Below are 27160 nucleotides of genomic sequence, written 5' to 3'. Positions count from 1 at the left end.
TTTACTTTCATCATGAGGCATATCTGATAAATGGAAAAAAAAATCCTTGCATCAGGAATTAAAGAAGTTTCTCATACAGTTCAGCCTAGGGGCCTGTTGAGCCATCACACCCAGCGCCTTTCAGAGTAGCAAGGTCCCTTGTACTAGAGGCCCGGGGCCTGTTGAGCCATCACACCCAGCGCCTTTCAGAGTAGCAGGGTCCCTTGTACTAGAGGCCCGGGGCCTGTTGAGCCATCACACCCAGCGCCTTTCATAGTAGCAGGGTCCCTTGCACTAGAGGCCCGGGGCCTGTTGAGCCATCACACCCAGCGCCTTTCAGAGTAGCAAGGTCCCTTGTACTAGAGGCCCGGGGCCTGTTGAGCCATCACACCCAGAGCCTTTCAGAGTAGCAGGGTCCCTTGTACTAGAGGCCAGGGGGCCTGTTGAGCCATCAAAAGCCCAGCTCCTTTCATAATAGCAGGGTCCCTTGTACTAGAGGCCCGGGGCCTGTTGAGCCATCACACCCAGCGCCTTTCAGAGTAGCAAGGTCCCTTGTACTAGAGGCCCGGGGCCTGTTGAGCCATCACACCCAGAGCCTTTCAGAGTAGCAGGGTCCCTTGCACTAGAGGCCCGGGGCCTGTTGAGCCATCACACCCAGCGCCTTTCAGAGTAGCAGGGTCCCTTGTACTAGAGGCCTTGGAGGCCTGTTGAGCCATCACGCCCAGCTCCTGTTGTTCGGGGCTGTCTTTCATAACCAGCTACATTCAGGATCCACATCAAATTAAGCATAATACACAAGCAAATAACATAAAGGGTATGTAATTGAAGTGCAAATTACATGAAGAATTAACATATAATAAAGATTCAAAATTCAAATTACTCATAGATTCGATCAAAAAAAAATTGTTAGATGTTGGCAAACATATATACAAACACTAACATACACACAAGAGACAAATTTAAAGTGTGAAGTTCTAACTTTTCTTACAGATCAGAAAGAGTCGAAGGAAAACCAAGACATTACTGTTGTTTCATTTTCATTAGGTTTGACAAATAAAGTGATAAATGCCATCTGGTTAGTAACTTTGCACCAAACCCTCATTCCTTAACATTATAACAATCGAATGTGTTCTGACTATGCAGACTATATAATGCCAGATTTGTTAAACATTTCTAGCAGATTTTATCCACTTAATATATGACCTCATATGGCCTAGAAAATACATCTTCAGTGATATTTTGTAATTGGCTAAATTTAATGTCACTATCTGAATATATACTGGAAATTTAAGGCAGCTTTCTGAATGGATTTGATAAATTTATCAAGTAATCCTGTTTTTTTTTAAATCACATAATCATGAAGTTCAATTTAATACTTTTATCTAGTCTTTTTTTTTCCCCAGCAAAATTCAACTTTATAAAAATCTTTCATTTGCTGCTTGCATGTGACTCCCTTTTAATATGAAAATGGGAAAAGTTCATCATTCTTCAATTTAAGAGGTGGGGGGAGGTAGGGGAGTTTACATTGTAGCTACAAAGCTAGTCACCTTTCTTTTTCTGGTCAGCTGGGATAGGAGAGTTGGACATCTTGATGCCTACCGTTTGGAAGGACCCTGTACCCTGCCTTTAGATCCACTTGATGTGGGATCTTACAGACCCCCCCACCCACCCCTCTTCCTCCCCCATAATGTTGCCACTCTTTAGCCCACAGAAGCCAAACTGTATATCAAGATTTGACTGTACTATAATATCATGTGCCCACTTCCTTCTCCTCCATAGCCAGTATGCTACAACGACCTGCCTAAGGTACCCCTTTGCATACGCTGACCAACGTGTGACAGTGATCGTTCTGCTGCCCTCTTTTACTTCCCTTTGATGCACCAAATGTCAAATATGATCTGATACCATCCCACCCCCCCTTCATTACCCCTTATGGGCCTGCTTTGAAATCAACTTGACCCACCGAATCCCCAATCCCACCCACTACGGAAGAGCAACCAAACACATATATGATGATAATGACATAAATGTTTGACCCTCAAAATGACATAACAGTTTGACCCTCATGATGGCATAATCGTTTGACCCTCGCTCGACATGAACAAACCAAACAATATTCTGAATGTTAGTTTCTTAGATATATTTCATAGTTTATAACTTCACAGATAAGGTAATAAGATTATATTTATAGCTATTAAGAGTACCGAGTACTGTTACTTTACACTGCTACGTAGCATTAGTCATAATAAAAAAAAAAAAGTAGAACTCTGCAAAGAATTTATCACCTTTAGCTTTGCAAAATACAGAAACCAAAAATGACCAGCCTTACCATTGTTGAAATAACATAATAGTTTGTTAGAATAAACCTTCCACTAAATAGATTCTCTCCCACGGAAGGTACCTCCATATATATACAACATAGCATCATCAGAGACATATGGAAAACTTTGTTAATTGTTGAGTGAAATGTTTGGTTACTCGATGAATTTTTGCAAATTCTCCCATCTCCCATAAAAAGACTGCTATGAGCATGCATACAGCATTGACATTATCAATCGATCTGCTGCAAAAAGTCTCAAAGAAGAAGAGCAAAAATATTAATCATACCATCATATCGAATGACCGTAGAATTTCCATAGCTGTTCCATACAGCACTACACATAAGGCAAAGTTCCTATGCTTGGGAAACCTTTGTGGAATTTCCCCACTAGTTACAGTTCAAGAAAATTCCTATAATTTAATTTTTAAATTTTTTTTTTTATGTATTGAATTTTTCAACGGCTGTCCCGAGTAGAGCAGCCTTTGCTATTGACTAGTGTTGTATAACTCCCATTACATTAAAGTTAACAGTACCACCAACCTCACTTGTACCCCCACCCCCCCCCAATTTCCTCTCTACAACTTTGACTAAACATAACTTCCGCTACAATAAATATGAGAAATTTTAATTCCAAATATTTTCAGTTCCAGGTCACTTTCTAAGGTTTAGACAAGACAAACAGTACAGTTCTAATACAGTTAACCTAAAGATACCACTGAAAAGTAAATCATACTAATGACTAATGACAAAAAACACCAACTCAGATTCATGTCTCATGTTGCACCCGATAAAAGGTGTTTAACGTTTCATCGTATCATCTGAGCCATCTCACGATTCACCCTCCGGGAAACTTTCACGCAAGCTCAGAGTCAACCAGAGTCGAAGCAGATCTTCAAATAGTTTGGAAAACAGGGCATTTTTTTCTCGCTTGGTGGAACATTCATCGACCGTGAATCGCAACGTCACACCGTGGTTAAGAAAGTCATTTAACCGGTTACATGTCTTTAATTCAGAATGTTCCTGATTTCTTTGTGCATGTGGACCAAAAAGTCGACGTACGACGCGGACGCGTTTGCCCCTTTGTCTTCGACCAGGAATTGTTTGAACCACGGCTCCAAGGTGTCTCTTTGTCGGACCACAGCAAGCTGGAGAGGAAAGAACAACGACCGTACATCAGTGAATTTCAGGTGGTATTGATGGAATATAACGGCAAGAATTCTGGTTATTTGCTCCATTGTAAACATCCATACTTATCCTCTGAGTTAGTCTTACCTGCAGAATCTAACTGAACTGAACCCAATTTTGGGACTTTTACAGAGAATGAGAAAACTCACGGGAAAGAAGGAACACAGTCCGAGGACTGACCGGGACGGATGTTACATAAACAGTATCTTGCATTAAATTGTCCCTTTTTTAGTTACCTTCATTTAAAATCTAAATTTAAGATGTTTCAAAGGATGAGGAGACTGACAGGAAGATTTCAACAAAGTCCAAAGCAACGAAGGCTGAGACTTCAAAGATGAATCAACGCAGCTTGAGAATAGCTTGCAGAGTTGCAAAGGCCTCACAAACCCTAACGTAACACAGCAGGAGACATAACAGTGCAAACAAACCATATTCATCTTAACACAGCAGGAGACATAACAATACAAACAAACCATATTCATCTTAACACAGCAGGAGACAAAACAATACAAACAAACCATATTCATCATAACACAGCAGGAGACATAACAATACAAACAAACCGTATTCATCATAACACAGCAGGAGACAAAACAATACAAACAAACCATATTCATCTTAACACAGCAGGAGACATAACAATACAAACCATATTCATCTTAACACAGCAGGAGACATAACAATACAAACAAACCATATTCATCATAACACAGCAGGAGACATAACAATACAAACAAACCACATTCATCATAACACAGCAGTAGACATAACAATACAAACAAACCATATTCATCTTAACACAGCAGGAGACATAACAATACAAACAAACCATATTCATCATAACACAGCAGGAGACATAACAATACAAACAAACCATATTCATCATAACACAGCAGGAGACATAACAATACAAACAAACCACATTCATCATAACACAGCAGTAGACATAACAATACAAACAAACCACATTCATCATAACACAGCAGTAGACATAACAATACAAACAAACCATATTCATGTTCATATTGATTTTGCTCAATTTTGGACAGGATGGATTACAAAAAACATAAGCAGGCAGTTCATTAGCTATGCTGGTGCCGTTCCACATAAAATAAATAATTATGGAAAGAAAATGAACAGTTTTGAAAACTTCTGAATTGGATCTGCCTTTGACAAACTTCATATGCATAATGTGTGTGGACGACAGACTCTTACAACTGTCTGAATAATTAATTGCCTGCTAATTAATCAGATGGTGGACAAAACCAAAGCAAGCCTTAGTTTTGACTAGCATAATATCATTTCTGATTAAAACTGGCTAGGTTTGGCTAAAAATTGTCCAAAATTGGCAATCAAACCGAAAAGTTTAGATCATTATACAGTGTTGCTTACCTTCATGTAGTGTGACCTTCTTCTTCTGATGGACTCGATGAGGTTTCGAAGCCTGACGGACAACGGATTATCCAGAAGGAGAAGTTTAGAGGAATCTATGTCAATCTGTGCGGGCGAGTTGACCCCGAATATACTCTGGACCCATTCGTTACTGACATGGAGTCCTATCCACAGGAACATCATCAGTCCGTTCTCGAGGAGATAGACGCCGTTATCGGAGAATCGATCGGCCGAACACCTGATGGACATCGGTATGTCGTCTCCATCTGGACTGATGTCATGCTTAAAATAACAAACAGAAATGAGAGATTAATGACCTGAACATCTAACTTTAAAGTGTTCGAGAAGTAAATGTTAAATCTGTATGAATATGGTCACCCTTCACGGATAAATAACCTTTACATAATATCTTAATTTTTCATCTATAAAATCGATCGGCTGAACACATGATGGACGTCGGTATGTCGTCTCCATCTGGACTGATGTCATGCTTAAAATAACAAACAGAAAGTAATGACCTGAACATCTAACTTTAAAATGTTCGAGAGGTTAACGTCAAAAATAGATCGTCTTAATCTGTAAGAATATGGTCACCCTCCAAGGATAAATAACTTTTATATAATATCTTAATTTTTCATCTTTAAATTCCATCAAAACTGAAGCCTTCTCTCTCAGAATATTATGACATGGTCATTAATCAGGATTGTCTCCAGATGTAAACATGCTAAACATTGTTAGCTAATTATGTAAGCTCTGACAGGAACCAAAATGTCTCTAGGTCGGACATTCTGGGTTTTAAAGAGCTTTCATTCTTATATCCCTGATAAAATTACCAGCTCAGGTTATCCGATTCAACCTGATTGGGCGTTGGCAGGGAATATTTGTATTGTTTTAAGATGTTTGCATCATTCCTATTGAATCTATGTAATATAAACCAACGATCTATATACTTCAAACAATTACGTTGAGTAAATTACCAATGTTACTAACAATGTTAATTCAATACAGCAATTTGCTATCCCACAACACTACAAGTGTTGAGTCCTCAGATGAGTTCAACAAATTCTAAACATTGGCTATCCCACAACACTATGACTGTTGAGTACTCAGATGTGGTCAACAAATTCTAAACATTTGCTATCCCACAACACTAGAACTGTTGAGTACTCAGATGTGTTCAACAAATTCTAAACATTTGCTATCCCACAACACTACAAGTGTTCAGTACTCAGATGTGTTCAACAAATTCTTAACATTTGCTATCCCACAACACTATAACTGTTCAGTACTCAGATGTGTTCAACAAATTCTAAACATTTGCTATCCAACAACACTATAACTGTTCAGTACTCAGATGTGTTCAACAAATTCTAAACATGATGACAAACTTCCTCAATCCTAGTACGAACCAGGTGGAATTTTGGCAGAATGAAGTAATACATTATGGTTTTAAGGCAACAGTAAAACCTGAAATATCTTTCAAATCCTTCATCTATGGCAGCTTTATCTGTTGGCTTACAGTATTTCATTTGTAGAAGGTTAGACTGTTGTTACTCGTTAACAAGAAAGGTGTCTTTACCCTTAAAAACAATACAGCTCTCTGTGTTACTTTTATCCTTAGCTTCTTAGATTTTTCCACAATACATTGCCATTACATTTAGAGGTCATCTGATTGACTAGGTTAGGTTTAATTTGAAATAGTGTCATGAACAAGGAAACTCTTGAAACACTCCAGTCTGTTTTTGTCATGTAGATTGTATTTTTCTGAATAAGTTCCTAACTTGACATAACCTAATGTTCTGATGTTAAGGAAATAAAGGAACTACAGGAAATAAAAGAATCTTTTGTTTATTTATCATTACTAAGGTAAGAGGAGAAGCCATTACCGAATGTTTTGAATTGAATAATTAACCTAAACACAAAAACATGACCAATCTTCAAGCAATGAAAAATAATATTTTGTTTGTTGTCTTAACTAACAATTGCCTTCCTCCTAGCTATATCCTCTTCCATCAAAGGCAGAAAAAAAGAATAGAACGAAAGATTTTATTCAAACGCTCAAATTTGAATATGAGATTTATAAGGAAATGTTTACAGATGTAATCAGTATTTGCAGTGAAAAACGACCAACAAGTTGGTAGAAAAAAAACTATTTTCAACTTTTCAATAGAAACCCAAGGTAGGTTTTGGTAATGAGAATTTGACTTCTTACTCACTCTACAGTAATTCAATAAAAGAAGGGATGAAATATTGTTAGAAAGCTTGTTCTATCTAGAAGAACAAAGCAATACATAATTTCAAGGCTCCATAACTGAGCATGTATGGTGGGGGGTGAGATGGAGGGGGGTAGGTGCCATGAGGGGGGTGGAGGGGAATGGATGGAGCAGGCATGGTAAGGTAGGTTAGGGTATATTTGCATACTTACTATTGGTATTAACTGAGGATAGAAGTAAACATGGGTGGACAGGACATCCATTCCAAGCAGGGTCTGCATCAACCAGCTCCGGTCATCTGTGGTAATGTCCGTACATCCTGCAATGGCATCGCTCTTGATGACAGAGTTGATGAACAACGGAAGAACCTTCATACACTCCGGTAAGATCAGCTGCAAACAATCAGATCAGATCAAATCAAGTTAGATCAGATCAATTAGATCAAATCAAGTCAGATCAAATCAAGTCAGATCAATGAGATCAAATCAATCACATCAGATCAAATCAAGTAGAAATGATATCAGTAGGTAATGAATGTGGGAAAACTGATCAGGAGATTTGAACGAGATTCAAACTCGGTTAACTCAGGATTACAAATCTTTTTCAATGAGATCAAATCAATCATGTCAGATCAGATCCCATCAGATCGGAGAACCACATTGCTGATGAAACATATCAAGAACCTTCATACGCTGAGGTAAAATTATTTCTCAAACCCATTCTCATATCCTTTTATAATTGTTGCTCCCCCCCCTCCCCCTACTCCATCGTCAATACCCACACATGCAAAAAAAACACTCAGAATATTTTATTAAATCATCACCAGCTCACACCCACAACACCTCCAAATCATACACACACAAGGGCATCGGGTTCAAGTGATTTATCAACATTTAAGTTGGTCATCTACCTGTCCCGTTCCCCTCCCACCGTAACATACCCACCACCCAAACATACCCACCACCCAAACACACCCTACTGAAGTCTCTATGACTGCAGCAGCCAGGAGCCATGACTCACCTGTCCTTGTGTTGAGGGACTAGCACAGTTCTTCCTGTAGCAGGCCAGGATAGCAGCACATCTGGACATCAGCCCCTCTCTTATTGCTTTGGGATTAGAATGGAGTACGTCACGGGCAGCTGTAGACGAGGATATCAGCAAACATACAATTAATCCAGATTGTTTGGCTTAGCTACAATTACTGGTTTCTGCTCTAATATAAGTAACGACTGGTATTGCGATAGTCAGGTCAAATGTCAAACATAATGTATACCACATGCACAATATTTGTGTAAGAAAGAGCAGTATTAATGAACAAATGTGAATTAACACATATTATCTAAAAATTTGTGCAAAAATTCTAAGAAAAAGAACTATGTATATTATATGTAAATAGTTTGATGGACCTTCAAACCTGGATCTATTAAATGGCCAGATTCATCAATACCTGGACCAATCAATCAATCAATCAATCTAAAATGTCTCCCTTAGCACTCAATAGCATATAATAGGTACCATACTGTTGATGATCATTAGAAACACTGACAGAAATCCTACCTTTCTTGGCCAGGAAGTTGACAATGGTGTCCGTGTCACAGTTTTTGTAAAGGTCTGACAGCTGAGCGCAGCAATTGAAGGCAAAATTGATGATTCTTAACCGTCTCTGGCCAGACACGCTGGTGTATAGTACAGCAACCTGAATATGGGAAAACAAAGACAAGCATACTGTGTAACACAAATCGATTAGCAAGCAATATCAGACTATATCAAATAATTCGTCAAATTTCACAAATCCGTTGCACATTGGTACCCGGTACCCCAACTTTTTTTTTATCAACCTATATTACAGATATTGTGACATTAAGCTTAAGTAGCTGCTGGAGAATCCTTCCCAGCTGGAATGAATCAATACCACACAACAGAAGCTATCACTGCAGGCATATGGTGCTTATTGTGTGAAATTGTGAAGCATAATAGATTGTACACTTCACAGCCTCTCACCCCTCAGTCCCTACCCCCCTCCCCTCAGTGTTCTACTTTTGACAAGGTACCTTACTGTACATTTGTTTCTAGGTACTAAAATATGTTATTCTTAATTGTATGTCTTATTCAACTTGTTTACCCAAACATATCAGAAACATATGCATTAAATTTAACCGTCTAGAACAACTGAAAGTTGAATACTTGAAACTAAACTCCAGGTTGAAACTAAACTCCAGGTAGCCAGGCACCCTTTTCAAGCAATCATTCTGGGGGGTCTGAAATATGACAGCCTCTCACCTGTGTAAATGCCCCTGTATCCTCTGTGAGTTTATCGTCGTGTTTCACCTCCACCGTAATCGCCTTAGATCCATCCACAGCCGCCAATTCCACGTCGGTGGTGTTGGACATGTAAATGTTTCCAAAGAAATCTGTCGGACGGATCCCAGCGCTGGTCCTCACTCTAAGCACTGCATCGAAACCCGAGATTCTTTCGATGTTAGTCGTTAGATCATGGATGAACCTCTCGCCATCAACAGCCGCCTGTAAAACAAAAATGAAATTATTCAAACTTTGAACATTTCACAGGGATTATGGAACTCAACAGCCTTCTGCAGAGACCAAAATTTTGAAGGAGAAGAAATGGACGAAGTAAAAACCCATGGCCCTGACTTTGCCTGGGCTTGCACTAACCTCACAATACATAACTTAATACTATCACTTGTCTTCAATCCAACATTGATTATATCGACTTGCTGAAGTTATTATGTCAATGGCTAATGAGTACACAGAAATGAAAACTGTCTGTTGCTTGTTAAAAACCCTTTGATGCTCCAGATAAGAGTAAAACTTTTGCAGGGATCCACATTTCAAACCCATACTCCCATTTCCTACCAGATTCCTTCACACAGTTTAAGGATACTTATCTGTGAGAACTCTGTCAAGGTTTTCTTCTTGTCCAATTACTGCAATTTAACTGGTCATTGGTTTCACCAGTTAGTGAGTGATGCTATAACCAACATCATGATTCTAATGTTGAAAGTTGGCTAAGCTGTGTAGAACTCTTACAAATGTATGGCAGGGTGTTTACATTTGCCAAAGTTTGCTGACCATTTGATTGTGATTCTAATAACTGTTAAACTGTTAGTCCTCACAGGAACCAAACTCCAGGTATTGCTGTAAGTTTGGGTTTTATAAGAACTCTTTTAATTTATCCCTTGTTTATCTATACCAATACAGGTACAAGAAACCTGTATGGCCGTTGGAAGGGAGAGGTTAAATCTGAGCGTAAACTTTTTAACAATATTAGCTTAGATTTACAGTTTTGGGTCAAGAGTTAAGTACTCCCAAACCCAAACAAGTTTCCCTTTGGTCATACAACAAGCAGCCATACTGTAAAACAACAGCTAGGTAGCAAATGTGTTTCATAGTGAGTTGACAAGAGTATGTGCAGCATTGCAACGTTACATCGTTCTTAAATACTTTGAAAAGAGCAAAAACAATTTTTGATGAACAGGATTCGAATCAGTAACAACATAAAATACAGGTTACAATCTAGAAGTCACTGACTTTGAATCTTGAACCGACCGAAAATGTCTTTCTCATTTAAATTTAGTTTATAATTTCCCAGCCAGTTCTCCATTGCTGATAAAGCTATTTTTTTTTAAAGAATATCAAACTTTGCACATTTTTAAAACATACGTTGTGGTGTAAAATGCAAAAAATATATGCAACGTAGAAACATACAACAATATAAGTGTCAAGCGTATTTGAAAGCAAGAGAAGTTATGCTGTGAATGCAAGCAGCATAGTTAATGAAACAAACCATCAGTACTTACTTGGAAGTGTTTGTATTTATAGCAATGACCACCGGTGAGTGATGTAACTTGACCGATGGTAGCTACATCCACGTAGGAATTAGGGAAGAGATACAAGTCAACACTACAGCCAGCCTTCACACACTCCTGACCTAACTTGGTATAAACCTGACTCTGTGGTGATAAAATAGTCTGTCAAAAATGAGAAAGGAGAACAGAATTTAAAGACCACGACATTTACAATTTGATGAATGATTTCTGTTAAGGGAAAGTTTCAATTTTGACCAAATAAAGAGTAAAATGAAAGGGCAAGGGGAGGATTTTGAAGAGCATTTAGTTCATTTATCTGTGGATAAATCTATCTAAGGAACAACACTATCCCTGGCTGGACTTTCAAACAGATTCAAATTTTTCAAGCAACAGTTTTGGTTTCAGTCTCAAGATTTTGTCCAATAAGCGAGTTCAGAGTTTGCATTGCGCAATGTAGGTCAAGAGGTCAAATAAGAATACTCTAGTTGCGACGAGAGTTGTATGCTCGCGTACCCACGTTAACTTAATGAGCACTTGCAGTAAACATTAGAAATCGCATAATTTACGTCTAAATTTACTCTGTTTTTCGCTTTGAGATGGATATTCCTACAAGTTTGGTAGAGTTTAAACTTTGGAAAGTTGACAGACTGAAGGAATTTTTAAAGAAACGAAAGTTGAAGATGAATGGCCGGAAAGAAGGGTTGGTTGCTTTAGCGTATGCTGCCGTTCAGATGAACATTGCTGAAGTTCATAAAGCAGATGCGCGAAATGAAAAGGCAGATGACTACGCATCGGTACTTCAGGTTGAAGGAAAGACCATGCCCGATCCTCTTTCGGATTTACCACTTGCATGGGAAGGCGAAATTGAAATGAAAAAAATGGCCGCCTTGCATGTACATTGATATTGCGCATTATTTTACCAGTATTGATAACATTGAACTAAAGCAAAGACTGATGTCGGACTATAAAGATGGTAAAGTCTTCAGCTATTTAGAGTCTGGGTGGCTCAGGGAAATATTTTACAATGCCATTTCTGCCGAGTCAAGGTTGTGCTTTCTAAAGGCAGAGTGTACACCATCGCAGCGTATTAATATTATTCCTTGGAATAACCCCTGGAAATCCCCCCACCCACTATTATTTGTTATAATGTTCTTCTCCAAATAAAATAAATATTTTTATTTATTTTCTTCGAACAAATTGAACCCACCCTGTAAGGGGACAAACAAAAACGAATGACAGCGAATGACCGAATGACAATTGACTTTGTACAGGGTTAATTATCATTCGCGAATGACAGCGAATGACAACGAATAACAACGAAGGACGGTTGTGAGTGGATGTACGAGGGATAAGAGGGAAGAGGGAGTCCCACCTTTATGATCAGTCTGGGAAAAGAACCTCCGCCAGGGAGGCGACCGTCCCCTTGCCCGGGGGGGGGTAATAAAAGCAATAATTTTTAAACAGCAACACTTTTTTTCAATTCCCCTATGTTCACGGGGTAAAATCCCACAGGACAAGTCAAACATCTTGCTCAAGAATTTACCGAAAACACCGGTCACAGTCGCAAAATGTCAACTCGAATTTTTGCGATTTAAACCCCAATTTTCCGATTTTTTGCGTGGCTTTGATGTACCCACAAAATCTGAACTGTGATATCCGGTTGACGCAAATGTCTGTGCTGCCATTTACTTTCATTCGCTTTAGTCACGCAATTTTTTAGTGTGTAGGCCTACAACATATTGTCATTCGTTATGTGTAACGCAATTGTCATTCGTTTTAGTAACACCCCCCTATAAGTAGTAGGAATATGCCAAGAATAAGACTAAGCTTATTTTAAATCACGCATAAAAATGAAGAGAACTAATATTTCTTAACATGAAAAACCCTGTAGTTGCAACTACAAGATACCAATGCCTCTACTATGCAGTGTTCGTTGATGGACGTAAAAGCAACGAGTATGAGGATAGGTTATGTAGGCCTATTTAGATCTACAGTTCTGTCAGTGCCACTGTTAGTATTTTAGACTCGAGTTGCTTATGATATTCTCTAAAAAACAGTTCAGGCTCATAATGACAAACAAAAGGGCAAAATAGTTTGTTCCATGCTATATTTTAAATTCATTTCCGAAAATAATCAGTTAGAACTTCCGCGAAGCATTAAGACACCCGCAACCACGTAAGGTCGCGTAACCCATACGAAGGATACAGTCACATATACTCCTTTTTCCCGTTCGTAGGCCTATATCAGACTAACTATTTCACGTGCGATACGGACCTGTGTTCCATTATATTCAATATTATTATGAAGTAGTTTCAGTCAATTTATACACGTTTTTAAGTCGTAAACACACCGAAATATGCACTAGAAATAAATTCCGAATGTCGCAGTAACCCATGTTCTTAGTGCGATTATCGTTATGAAGAGCTGTCATTGTTTACGTTTTCCGAGGATTCAATTCTCAGTTGACCTGACCCCAAGTGAGAATCGGGCATGCGCACTCGTAACTCTGAACTCGCTTATTCAATGCAAGTTCATCAGTTAAACTGCTAAAGCTTAGTTTCAAAATGTCAAACAAAAATCAAATCATATTGAAGCAGATTTCACTTTGAACTACATGTGATTTACTATTCATGAAGAAATATTATCTCAGTGAGTTACGTCATACAACAATTGGACAAAATGATCATAGAAAATCATAAAAAAATAAGTAAAGAGAAAAAGTGGAAAACTGGCCTAAAAAATGAATTAGAAAAGTGTGACTCACCTTCTCTTTCTCTGTTCCCAATAATTTACGGTCGTCTCTAGTTTTAAGCTTTCCTGGTGCGTCTGCGATTGGTAGAGATGAGTGGAACACAAACAGCTTACCAGCAAGGTCCGCAGTCTAAGCGACAACAAAAATCAGAAATTGAAATTTAAGGGCTGGCAAACTTGTATTAGATTTATCTCAAAATCTTCGAGCAGGTAGTCAATTTGATTACAATATAAAACTGTTAATGCACTTTTTCTTGAGTGCAAATAATGTGATGTTATGTAATACAACAGAAATTATATTGCAGTACAGAGTAACGCAGTAAGATTGCAATGCAATGCGGTACAATGCTGTGTAGTCATGAGAGAAGGCTTGGCATTGATGTAGGACTGTAAGCCTTCAACTTTTCATTCAAAGGGTGTGAAGAATCGCGCAAAAAGAAACGTCTAATGCCGGTAATCTGACCTAGTTTCGAATGAGGTGTAACAGAAGTGTTAGACACCACCATCGATCCCAGAAAATACACACACAGCTTGCTACCGTCGATAATTAGACACTAGTGTACAGTCAGTACATACAGCTGTGGTCAATACCCACAGCACAGTATACAAACGATACAGCGATGGACATCTCAGGTCCAGCTAAAGATAACAATTAAGGTATCAAGTTTCATTACTGTCTGCATTTTGTAGCGACACAAACAAAACGTCACTTGCAAGCAACAGGAAGGGTTAACTTTTTCAGATGGCCGCACGCGGTTTGGGGCGAGTCTTCAATGCCTTTAAACTCTAAGTACCTCAAAAGATTTTGAATCAACCTACATCTTCTGATTTCACATTTGCCAAAAGTTTCCTGACCATTTGATTGTGATGCTAATAACTGTTAAACTGTCAGTCCTCACAGGAACCAAACTTCAGGTGTTGCTGTAAGTTTGGGTTTTTTAAGAACTCTTTTAATTTATCCCTTGTTTATCTATACCAATACAGGTACAAGAAACCTGTACGGCCGTTGGAAGGGAGAGGTTAAGTCTTAAGCATAAACTTATTAACAATATTAGCTTAGATTTCCATTTGTTGGGTCATGATTTAATTGCTCCCAAACCCAAACAAGTTTCGTACCAGTCAAACAGCAAGCAGCCATACTGTAAACAAGAGCTACGTAGCAAATGTGCTTCATAGTGAGTTGACAAGAGTATGTGAAGCATCGTAACATTACATCATTTTGTCACCTTAGATCGATCGATTGATTATCCCAAACATTGCGTACATTTAATATATTTCATAATGACGTTTTTACGCTAAATACATTTAAGGAATGATAAGTGCTGATTCCACTGAAGGGTATGAAACCAAGGACCCTAAATAGTTTCAAAGCCGTAACGTCTTACCACCAAGGCTGCAAGGCCTGCCTCTACTACTGGTGAGAGCATTGATTCTGTCTCCCTGGTGTCAAAGAACATTTCTGGAATCTGATCAAGGAGGCTGTAGACAGAGAGAGAGAGAAGTATTTTGACGAGATTGAAGAATTCCTACAGAAGACCTAAATATATCTCTGATTTTATTTTACATAGAGTAGTTGCATACATTTCATTTTGTCTTGATGCTAGTTGGAAAGTAATTTCAGACTTTATATGAGGTCTTAAAATGGTCACACTGCATGATTGGACGCAACCAGACTCAACTCCATTATTGCCTGTAAAATTGTGGATGGTCATACTATTGCCTGTAAAACTGTGCTAACCATTAGTTCTGGTAACGATTTAGCCAGTTTTTAGTTGCATTGACTTCATTTGGGAAAACTAAACCTGTAGCGGTCTGTGGTTTCCCAACTGGCAATAAGCAGTATCCTGTAGCTCACAACTACATAACTGTCCAGTTTGAGAAAAATGGAACCCAGCAGGGAAACAGGTCTATGTAAGGCCTAAGCAAGCACCGTTCATTAACAGAAAACAGTTGTAGTGTTCTCTCACCATCAGAGGTTTACAAATTGCAGGAAACCTGTAAGACTATCCAACTGACAAAGTCTATCGAAAGGTTGAGTTGATTCATGTTCAGTTTGGCAATGAGCCAATGGTTTCATAGGTCTGCAACTTCATTAATGTAACAAAACTAACAATTTAAAAGTAAGGCTAATTACAAGACAATTGCACTCATTGAGCATGACAAAATAATTGCAATATTTGTATGGAACTGTGCATAATTACTTGGGTGAATTTAATAGAAAGTGAAATTATTTGTCATTTTAAGAGACGATTACATAACAAGCTTTTTTAAGATGTTAGCTCTGACAGGAACCAAACGTGCGAAGAATCTGACAGTTTGGGTTTTAAAGAGCGTTACTTTGTTTTCTCCCTAATATTTCTATACCAGATCAGATACAGTGAATTCTGATTGGCCGTTGGAAGGGATAAATTAGTTAAAGCATTGCCCATGGTAGACTATTTCCAATAGTATGATCCTTTCCTGCATTTAATTGTCATACAAAATGTAAGGAACAATTTTCCCCTCTTTCATGTACATTCCCAGAAGATTTTTTTTTGTGAGAAAAGGTAGGACATCAACCAATTTTCTTACTTGCTTGGTAAAGCAACTAAAATAGTTGTATACTATCATAATGTAACATCTAAGGAGGCCCCTACCACAGTGACAAATAAAGAAGTTTTGTATTATATCGTGAAGGAAATATTACAAAAAATGAGTTATAAATAATCATGATAATAGTAATGATAATAATAATACTAATAATAGTAGTAGTAGTAGTAATAACAATAATAATGTAGATTTATATAGCACCACTCCAGGAAATGAGCAACTGCCCATAGCGCTTAAAAGCTGTACACAGCCTATGTATTGTCCATCTCTTATGTTGAAATATCCAGTCCCAAGTCAGGCCAATACATACTCTTGCAAAGTATACATATTCCATGTTTTCTCTTGTTATAAATTTCCACTGGCTGCATTGACAAGGTTGCAAAAACCTTTTGGGCTGTAGTAAACTAAACTTGCTCACAGGTTGCGCTTTTACCCTGCATGTGATTACTCAATATTTTGTGTAAAAGTAAGTTGGCCTGACGTTAGGCCAACTTACTTTTACACATTCTCCTACACAGGCTCTCTAGTGGATAAGCAGATTGCTAACAGTTTTATTTTATTTTACTCAATATTTTTACGTACCTGTCGATGACAGCTCTGGACTCCGAGAGTTTTACCATGAACCCATCCAACAAAGGCATAAATACATCGTGGACATCCGAGACCACCATCATTTGAGGCTGAGCAAGGGCACTGTTTACATTGTAAAAGTGCAGAGTTGAATCGTAGGTCACAAAGCCGACCCGAATAGCCGACTCCTTCATTCCATGCTCTCTGAGAAATATCAAAGGAAAAATGAAAAGTATTAAAAAACATGTCAAATCAGGCTTAAATCATGTGACCTTAAGTTCCAGTGACATTTGACAATAATTTCAGGGTTCCACAAATTGGAATGTTGAGGAAGCAAATTCAACAAATTTTTGGCTTCTTGTTGAAAAGAAGCTGCACTAGTTTATAGAACAGTCAAGTTTTGTGAATTTTTGATGAGTTTAATCACCTATTTCCCACAAAGTCTTCACATTAGGTGACATATATTGGCATTAACATGTGGAAATAGCAGAAAGATTCCACTCAAAGAAGAATACTGGCACAGCTCCACAAGGATTTGACAAAAATTTATCTGAAATTACTGTCAGAAATGGCACACAATATGAGAATAAAGAAAAATATGAAATACCAGCCAGAAATGACATTCCTTTTTTTTTTTTTTTTCTTTTTTTTTTGTGTGGCGAATTTTTCAATCAGTTATATTACTGTCAGTTTTCACAGGAACCAAACTTGAGACATTGCTTCAAGTTTGGGTTTTTTAAAAACTCTATTAATTTATCCCTCGATAATTCTATACCAAAACAGGTACATGAAAACCTGATTGGCCGTTGGAAGGGAAGACTACAATCTCAGAGAAAATAAAATACACATTACAGAAGCCGACTTTGGCAATGTTTGCAACACGGGTGAATAATATTTTGTTCTTTTTTTTCAAAGATAAGGTAAGAAAGACAAGAATAAAGTTGTCTGTTACTCACGTAGGCAGTCTGTCCAGCAAAGATTTCAGTTCTTTACAGAGGAGATGAACCATCCCAGTCTTCATGCTCTGGTATGTTACATCAATCATAAAAATATATGCAGGAGCCTGTGGCAGTTTGTTGTTCTGTTGACAAAAAGAAAAAACAGTCCATAACTGGTTTTAGTACTGTCCTTCAAATATTTTTATAACTTTACTACAAACTTTCAAAATCTATTTTCTTTGAGGATTTAACCATCCAAATAATTCCCAGTTGGAGGGAGAAGTAATAATCTCCATGAGGTAAAAAAGTTATGGAAAAAGGCAGAGAACAAAACTTTAACCATAACCGCTGACCAATGTTGATCTTGTTGAAACAGTTGGGGGGGCAATACAAAACAACCTCTATTGAAAGTCTACGCTGTTATGAAATAGGTAGTAAAAGCATAAGTGTGGCCACCAGAGCATAAGTTTGGCCACCAGAGCATAAGTTTGGCCACTAGAGAATAAGTGTGGCCAGAGCATAAGTGTGGCCAGAGCCGTTGAGAGTTGCTGGTCTTGCTACCATAGTTAGGAGTGATGTAAAATGACATGTCTTTAAAGTCTAGAAGCCTGGGCCAATAATGCACTATAATTATTAATATGTTTCGATGATAATTTCAATGTAATGCCCTCAAAAGAACAACTTTTAAACCGATTTCATTTCCTATTTCATCGGTGCTCTGTATTGAGTTGCACAAAATCTTATACAATGATTTGAACTCTACTGAAATCACACATATCAAGAAAGCAAAGGTATTTAAGTAGACATTATGCAGATTCTTCTTGGCAGCAAACATTGCATGGCATACATGATGTACTATTTTTATATTTATCTTTCTTAACCTTTGATTACTAAATAATGTATAGCTGTTAGTCCTCACAGGAACCAAACTTCAGGTGTTGCTGTAAGTTTGGGTTTTTTAAGAACTCTTTTAATTTATCCCTTGTTTATCTATACCAATACAGGTACAAGAAACCTGTATGGCCGTTGGAAGGGAGATTGTAGAGTTATACTATAAATTGTTTGCAATGCTTCATGCAATCTCTCTTTATTTACACAATATTTAAGAAGTAAGTCCTCAAAACTGCAATGCAGCCAAATCGCTATATAGATCAGACACGAACAAACTACATTTTACATTTTATTAATGCGGCGGAAGATGTCACATTACAGACAAACAAAGCTTCTTCCAGCTGCTGTTATGAAAGCTGATCCCATTTGAAGTATTGAAAAGTACAAAATATTCGTAAATTTGAAACGTCACCCAAGATGTTACTATCAACTGTTAGCACTGAATATCTTAAATTATGAGTACAAAACAAACTCTTCCCTCTTCAGCTGAATTGAAGTGTTAATATTTGTTTCTTTGATTAATTACCTTGCAATAATCTGTGGTGGCAAGATATTCGTAGGTACCCAAGGCGAGCTCCGGCCTTTCACTGATGTCAACCCTCTTTCCCATATGATCAAGAGGTTGTATATATTCTGGTGGAACTGATAGGGTAAACAAAGAAGACAACTTTAAATCTGTTTTATTTCCACTTTCATCATTTTACATTGTGTATCATTTTCTTTCTTTAACATCAATTTCGTTTACGATAAACAAAGTTTTTGAATCTAGACTCTCATTTCAAATGAAATCTTTTTTCAATACTCAACTGTTCCCATAATGTTTGCTAAAACTCCAGAACAATGTTTGCTATGTAACAAGTTGCACAAAATCTCAACAATGATTTGAACTCTATTGAAATCACACATATCAAGAAAGCGATGGAATTTAAATTATACACATTATGCAGATTCTTCTTGGCAGCAAACATTGCACGGCATACTATTTAATATTTAACTTTCTTAAGCTTTGATTACTGTAAATAAAGTTAAGGTGTTAGTCCTCACAGGAACCAAACTCCAGGTGTTGCTGTAAGTTTGGGTTTTTTAAGAACTTTTTTAATTTATCCCTTGTTTATCTATACCAATACAGGTACAAGAAACCTGTATGGCCGTTGGAAGGGAGATTGTATAATCATACGATAAATTGTTTGCAATGCTTCATGCAATCTCTCAGGGTGAACTGAAACTTTGATATCGCTCAAATGCTTCCTTACCATCAGTAATTCCATAACAGAAAGCACACTGGAACCTTCTTCCACCCTCCACAAATGTCATAAAGGGACACATGTAAGCCTTACACCTGTTACATCGGACGGGACCGTTAGGGCCGTGGTCTGTGATGGGAGGGGCCATCTGAAAATAGGATATAAAAGAGATTAGGGACAGGGTCACATACCTACTATCATGTTCAAACCGAGTGTAGGTATTCCATTGCTAATATCTTTGTACACTATATCCACAGTATAATCATCAAAAATCAAGGATAATGTTTGCTCTCACAGGAACCAACTATGCCATTAACGTGACTAGTTGGGTTTTAAAAGAGCTGATATTACTCTTACCCCCAATATTATACCAACCAAGGTACAGTGAAACCTGGCTGGCCGTTGGGAGGGTAGCATGAGATGATCTGAACCCAATGCTTCTGTTTGTAATAGTCCTTCACGAAGTTAATACAAAGTGTCGGTTGGTTCTTTTGTAAACGCAGTTCATTTAATTACTTTAGTAACCTTGTATCCTACACGTATGGTGATTTAACCATAACTTTCATTCTGGCATCAAACGCTGATGAGTAGCAATGATTAGCCAAAGTTACATACTTTTACTATTTATTCTCTGATTTGGCAATTAATTGGTGTTTCTTTCATATTCTGCTCTTGTTTTGTTTTCTTTTTGAGAGGGGCAAGGGGGTGGGAGGAGGGATGTGGTAAAAACAGTAAACTTCCATGCTGTTAATATCACAGTCACGATGCAAAGAGAAAACCTCCCCATCATTTTGAATCAATTAGTCCAATAACTCACAAGCTGGTTACTGTAATACTCTGTGCATTTGTCGTCTGGCAAAATGCAGTAACCTAACTACTTTATCGATCATGGCAAAACACTCACATCTACACGTTTTACTACACATTTACAGTGGAGTGTTCATTGCACAGATAGAGCTGATGGGATATCTATAACATTGTCAACAACAGGTGCAGGAGCAGGATAGAGCAAACAAATCACACAGATGGTACAGCAGTATTAATATTAGCTGATAGTCTACACATCAGAGCTAGGGGATGCTAATTATCAATACCCTACTGCTAGACAGACAAGGAATACAAAGAAAGAAAAACACTGTCACCATGCAAACACTATGGTAACATTCAGCAAAAGCTGTTGGAATTCCCTGTGCAAACAGAATATTATGTAACCCGGTCATAGTACATTCGAAATATAACGAAAGAAACATAATCATCAAATTTGATTGACATAGTCACTAATAGCAATGATTTGGGTAATCATGATATGGGGAGGGGAGATGGGGGGGGGGGAATGGTAAGATCCTCATTCCAGCTTATTTGTAGATCACAATATGAGGCCTTTTATTTTTTTTATAGAGTAACTTGTTCCTGTAAGGTGTTGACATAAATTTCCATCCCTAAAGAGGGTTTGCAGCTTTCATCAGCTGCTTAAACAATTACACAGTTCACTGTGAAGAAAAAGGGGACGTTGGCTGATAAAATACCTCGTTATCTGGCAAGTCTGCGAATGGTTTGACCACAAATCCAATTGGAATCTGTGACTGTTTCACCATGTCTTGGTTACAGGGAATGCTGTATACAGTGGATCGGAAGAACCGTGGACTAGAGATACCTATAAAATAAAATGAGAAACAATTCTATACTTAACAAGGGTCCAATCTCATAAAGAAAACCACTCATTATCTACATTAGTTGAGCCAGAAGATATCAATTTTTTTTTACTCATAAATCTGAATTTTAATTTCATTAAAATACAGGAATTCCTAAACAGTTGCCTGTCAATTTGTCTGACCAACTCAATATCCTCAATATATTTTGTAAAGAGTACTCATTTTGGGCTTTCCAAGCAAAATCTTTCGAAACACTCGACAAAAATAATTTGCCGGTATGAATTAGAAGAAAAATGTAACAGATGAGTTTGGTTGACAATTTCTTCAAACTTACTGAGCAGTGCAAAATATTCGCCTAATATCATGTTGCTATGACAACCTCCTTATTTTGTGCTCAAACGAAAGGTTAGCGAGAGAGGAACAAATGCTATCACATTCAGTTCCCTTTGGAAACTCTTAGTGCTAAACACATCTAAGGCAAAATGCGCAACTTTCCAATGTTTTACTTCCCGATATTAAGGCAGAACAGATATGCTGCAGTAGCTGCAGAATCCGCTGCAATGAGGCTGAATCGATATAAATAGCACTGATTATCTTTGCAGCAGACCAAAGGTTTAAAAAGTCTATTCTACCTTGATCGATAGCTTGAAATTCTGTGGTGACTAAAGGAGGAACCTGGCCCCATAAATTTGTTAAGAACTGTTGTCCACCTCTGGCATTCCTGTCCGTCTGAATGACTTGAATCTGAGAAAGAAACAATAGAAGGAGAAGAATAGAACGATTTGCTGGAGAACAAAATATCAGTTTCTTTGGGTGGGAGAGGGTCTGATAGATTTTAAGTGATTAAACAAGTTTTGCTCATTCCTGTATTGGGCATGAAGTTATTCCAAATGGTTGGTGGGCTGGAGAACACAATATAAGTTTCTTTGGGTGGGAGAGGGTCTAATAGTGTTAAATCAAGTTTTAACTCGTTCCTGTATTGGGCATGGAGTTATGGAGCATGGAGGTTTATTAACTTGCAGATGATAGCATCTGAGATTTGATGAAAGACAATTCTTGTAGTTAAGCGACAAAGTGAATAATCATCTTACAAAATACAAATGAAACCATCACAAAGTTGGATGAAAATATAATAAAGTAAAGCAAACAGGTATTTATATTTTGTCCTGTGAAGGAATACTATACATCCTTACACTAAATGACTCACACAAGCCAGTAGAGAGATGACTGAGAAATAGAATGGAAATGCCAACCTTGAGAATATACTCACCACACTGGGCATCTGGTCTGGATTCAGTTTCTTGGGTGGTGGTTGTACCGAAGGCCCTGGGGCCATCCCTGGGGCCATCCCTGGGGCCATCCCTGGGGCCATCCCTGGGGCCATCCCTGGGGCCATCCCTGGTCCTGGTGGCCCACCATGATATGGAGGTCTCATACCAGGGCCACTCATAGGGCCTGGAGACATAGGTGGAGTACTCTGGGGAGGTGCTACAGAGAGAGAGAGAGAGAGAGGGAGAACAGATGAGCAAGATGGATCCTCTTAAAATGATTCATTTCAAACTTATGCTGGAGTCCCTCACACACAAAGACTTTCATGATTCAAAATGATACCTTATGAGAAGTATGAAGTACAAATGAAGGCAAAATTACACTTGCAAATAAGTATGAGGACTTACGGACAGGAGGGCCACCAGGGTAAGCAGGTACGCCCTGAGGTACTCCACCAGTGGGTGGTCCACCGTAGCCTGGCTGCGGGGGTCCAGAGAAGTTATTTGACTGTGGCCCAGGGTACCTTGACATAGGCTGTTGGCCTAACTGTTGATGTGGGCCACCTGGTGGTCCATGCATACTGTTTGGTGGCCCATGCATACTATTCGGTGGACCTTGAAAGTTTCCTTGGGTTCCATGCATACTGACTGGTGGCTGTCCACCCGGTGGACCTTGAAAGTTGCCTGGTGGGCCATGCATACTGTTAGGTGGTCCAGCCATAGCACTTGCCGGTCCCTGCATGCTTGTAGGTGGACCTAAATGGGGGGAACAATAGTCAGTTTCTATGTAAGAAATCTTGCCAACACGATAAATAGCATAAATAGCATTTGGAGATCTGTGAAATTTAAGCTTAGGTAGGACACATGTGAGCTAGGCGTTGCATTTGAGTTTTTGTCAATTTCTTCTACCATACTTGCAAACTTACCTGGTGGTTGTGAAGTCTGCATTGGCATCCCTGGACGTGGTTGTCCATACCCCATTTGTTGCTGGGCTCCAGTCGATGTACCTCCATAAGTCCCTGGTTGTGAAAAAGGGGGCCTCTGCATGGGAGGATGACCTAATGTTGTTGGTGGCCCCTATATAAAAAACATTAATGTAAGCCATGTAGTGTTATTTCCCATTTAGCTCAACAGACTAAGTGAAGTTTCAGGATATACATGAAACAATGGAATAATAGCAATGTTTGCAAACATGTGAGAAAATATTATCAGGAGTAAGTGTGCTGAGAACTTGGTAATGTTTTTAAGGTATAGCTCCCTCCATCTGCACATATGCCCCTCAAAAAGAATAAAACATTTGAGCATGTATAAGCAAGGTGTACAAAGCCGCTGTTGGGGTGGGAGGGGGGGGGAAGGACAAGGAAAAAGAACAACCAGTGGGCAGGGACATGATTGAGGTAAATCAAGTAGGGGGATACACAAATGTTCCGAACAGAAGTGATGACAAATGTTTTCGTCTACAAAAGAATTGAGTCAACTTCTCTTCCTTTGTAAGCCACACTGGACTACGTCATTCAGACATGCTCTCAACTGTATCTTTTGACACACTGTGCAGCTAGTACCATAAATTTCATAGCTCGGTTACATCTTCGCGACTAACATGTTACCTCTTTGAGAAAGCAACATGGAAAGCTGAGGAATTGCTTACCATACTCGGTGGAGCTTGATTTAAATTCATTCCAGCCATCTGATTTGGTAGACCAACGGGTCCAGCAGATGACTGCTGGGGTGGTGGTGGCCCAGCCATATTATTATTATGTTGTGGCATTGCTCCAGTGCCATATTGACCAACAGGTGGTCGAAACTGATCGTGTCTGTAAAATCAAGCCAAAAAAATAAAGAAATAAAGGGAACAGTTATCATTTTTAACCAATTAATCATGGAGATGATGATCTTGAGGAATAGCTCTCAAAAAACAACTAAGGGGCAAAACTCTTTCTGGTAAACAAACATCAAGCTGTGATGTTCCTTCCTCTACAAGATCAACTACTTCAGTAACTCCCAACAAATCAAACCAGAGAGCAACTAGTGTTTGAATTTCATTATGATTTATCCTTTTATTTCCAACAATACTTTGCAAATGTTGTTCCAAAAATAACAGACTTCAAACAATATTATTTTCTAACAACCATATTAAATATTAGCTTTTTAAAGTGTTAATCAAGAAGTTTCACCAATGGGCAACCAGGATGCAACTTGCAGATAACTTTATACATTTGATGATACAGCTATGCAAGGAACTATGGTTCAAAATAAATTCCTGCCCATTTTAAAATGAGGTACCTTTGCACTCCAGGTTTCACTGATCCACCAGGGGGTGCACCTGGTCCAGGAGGGGGTCCCAAACTATTTGATGGGCTACCAACATTGTTCATATGTCCATACTGTGGTGCACTGGAGGGTCCATTTGCAGCTGATCCAGGGGGCAGAGGTCTACCGGGCAATGGTCCTGCAGCACCATAAGGTCCAACAGGAGGTTTGCCAGGCTGTGCTACTTCTCCTGGGTTGTATGATTGCTGTGGTGGGCCTGCCCCTGGTGGACCATAGTTAGGTTGATATGGTTGGTACTGGCCTGGACCCGGAGGTCCAGAATTGGTGTACTGGCTCATTATGATAACTCTCTTCAGACGTGTATTTCAGCTTTGTAGTATTAATGCAAGATGATATCAATGAAGGCAACAAAGGCACCGAACTTCAATAATGTGTTTCTATATCTGAGAAAAGTAATAGAAAGGCAATTTTGAATATTACAGACAAAGTAACACCAACCTCAACCAAAGATGAAAATGTATATCGACTCATATTTATTTCAGCAATTCAAATTATATATACATTTATTTCAATACATTTATAAGTCCTACCATCAAAATCCACAAAATCAGTCTTTAATTTAACAATCAGCCTATTATATTTTATTAAGATATAGGCCTTTATATAAATTTTATACATTTTAGTGTATCAATCAACCTGTGCATTAAGACTTTGTAAATTTCCCAATCTTGTCTTAACTACAATTCAGTTTATCCAGCAAACCGTCACATTTGAAAGACGGCGTACTTATCCTTCCCCGCAATTCAAAGAAAGTTTCACCGATACATTACTGTAGACCATGGTAAAATCCATTTCTAAAGTGTACCTTTCCGCCATTGGTTTTGAGCCTTTCCGCAATGGTGGTAAAGGATCAAATCCTATAGCAGAATGGTATGGTGGTATGTACCTAAGGGGGAATGGCACTAAATTGGGCCTAGGCCCTTATGAATTTAAATTGAAGGTGTAGGCCTAGGCATAATGCCATGATTATTACTAGTTGTTGTAGCTGTAAGTTACCCAAGGCCTAGACTAAACCTAATTTAGGATAAGCCATAGGCGAATCACATTTTAAATTATCACAAAGTATTCAAGGTTATCACATGCTATAATTTCTTCTTAAATACCGAAAACAAACCCCAATTATTTGCAACTGCAACACATTTTATTAGGCGTAACTTAGGTGTAGTCCAGTTCGTTAGGCTGTTTGTTACATGCGGTGCTACTCATAGAATAGCGAATAACGTTAAGCCTAATGTTAAGAAGTAGGTACACTGTAGGCTACGGCCATGTTTTCACGGCTGCGTGACATAACTTACATTTTACAAGGAAAATGCGGGGTTTAAAACCGACGTTTGCTCATCTAAATGTCCGAATATAATGTTTCAAAAGTACAAAATCAGCTTCGAACACGAACTACAGCCGTAAAGGCTTCATTGTCGGTAGAGTTCCATCCCAGATTTGGTAGGCTCGTGTGCCACGTAAGGTAAGTATACGAAGGAGAAACCTTTGACCCTAACTAAATCTACGTAATCAAAAGTCGCGTTAAATACACGGAACATCGAATCAGCGAACATTTGATAAAGCAAAAAAACACAACATGGCAGATTTCACATACCAGTTCTGGTCTGGTCTCATACTGTGAAACAACCGAAGTTTTGGCCCGGGGAACTTATACTCGTGCGGAAGAGACTTCGTAAATCACTTTTAAAAAGGAAAATTCCATTTAAGGTTTATTTTTCTCCTTTTTTTCGGAAGAGAATATAATGTTAGTAAATACCTATCAAATTTTTATAAACATGGTCAATAGCTGATAGATAACAGTCTTTTCTATTTTCTAGTGTCCTTCACATTTTTATTTGCCCACCGTATGATATTTTGTGTATTTCTTGTCAAACATATAAGAAATAAATTTGAAATTGTAAACTGAAATATTTACCGCAAAATACATGCGAAAGGTTATATAGAACAGTTAGAGGATATTTAGAGAATATAAACTGGAAAGTAGAAAGCCACCCCCCTATCCCCATTGGT

General features: G+C 38.4%; 1 protein-coding gene across 5 annotated transcripts; it reads right to left on the bottom strand.

Annotated features, from left to right (window-relative positions):
• On the bottom strand, positions 1-26651 carry LOC139968603 (protein transport protein Sec24C-like). Of its 5 annotated transcripts, none has more exons than XM_071972761.1 (22): positions 26446-26651; positions 25103-25533; positions 24468-24633; positions 23746-23896; positions 23228-23575; positions 22954-23039; positions 22822-22917; positions 22184-22295; positions 21426-21553; positions 19909-20047; positions 19182-19297; positions 17783-17907; positions 16839-17030; positions 15053-15146; positions 13681-13797; positions 10908-11078; positions 9370-9612; positions 8647-8785; positions 8110-8228; positions 7302-7481; positions 4877-5158; positions 1-3444 (listed from the first exon to the last, which is right to left on the bottom strand). In XM_071972761.1, the coding sequence occupies exons 2-22, from the start codon at positions 25426-25428 to the stop codon at positions 3304-3306; spliced, it is 3471 nt and encodes a 1156-aa protein (XP_071828862.1). In that variant the 5' UTR covers positions 25429-25533; positions 26446-26651; the 3' UTR covers positions 1-3303. The 5 variants fall into 5 exon arrangements, with proteins under 5 accessions (XP_071828862.1, XP_071828863.1, XP_071828864.1 ...); XM_071972762.1 differs by having other exon boundaries at positions 22822-22905; XM_071972763.1 differs by having other exon boundaries at positions 22822-22893.
• Positions 26652-27160: the final 509 nt, after the last annotated feature.

The sequence above is a fragment of the Apostichopus japonicus genome, chromosome 6 (assembly GCF_037975245.1).
Source record: "Apostichopus japonicus isolate 1M-3 chromosome 6, ASM3797524v1, whole genome shotgun sequence".
NCBI lineage: Eukaryota > Metazoa > Echinodermata > Holothuroidea > Aspidochirotida > Stichopodidae > Apostichopus > Apostichopus japonicus.
The sequence above is the reverse complement of the archived record's forward strand: the minus strand, read 5'-3'. Positions and strand labels throughout refer to the sequence as shown.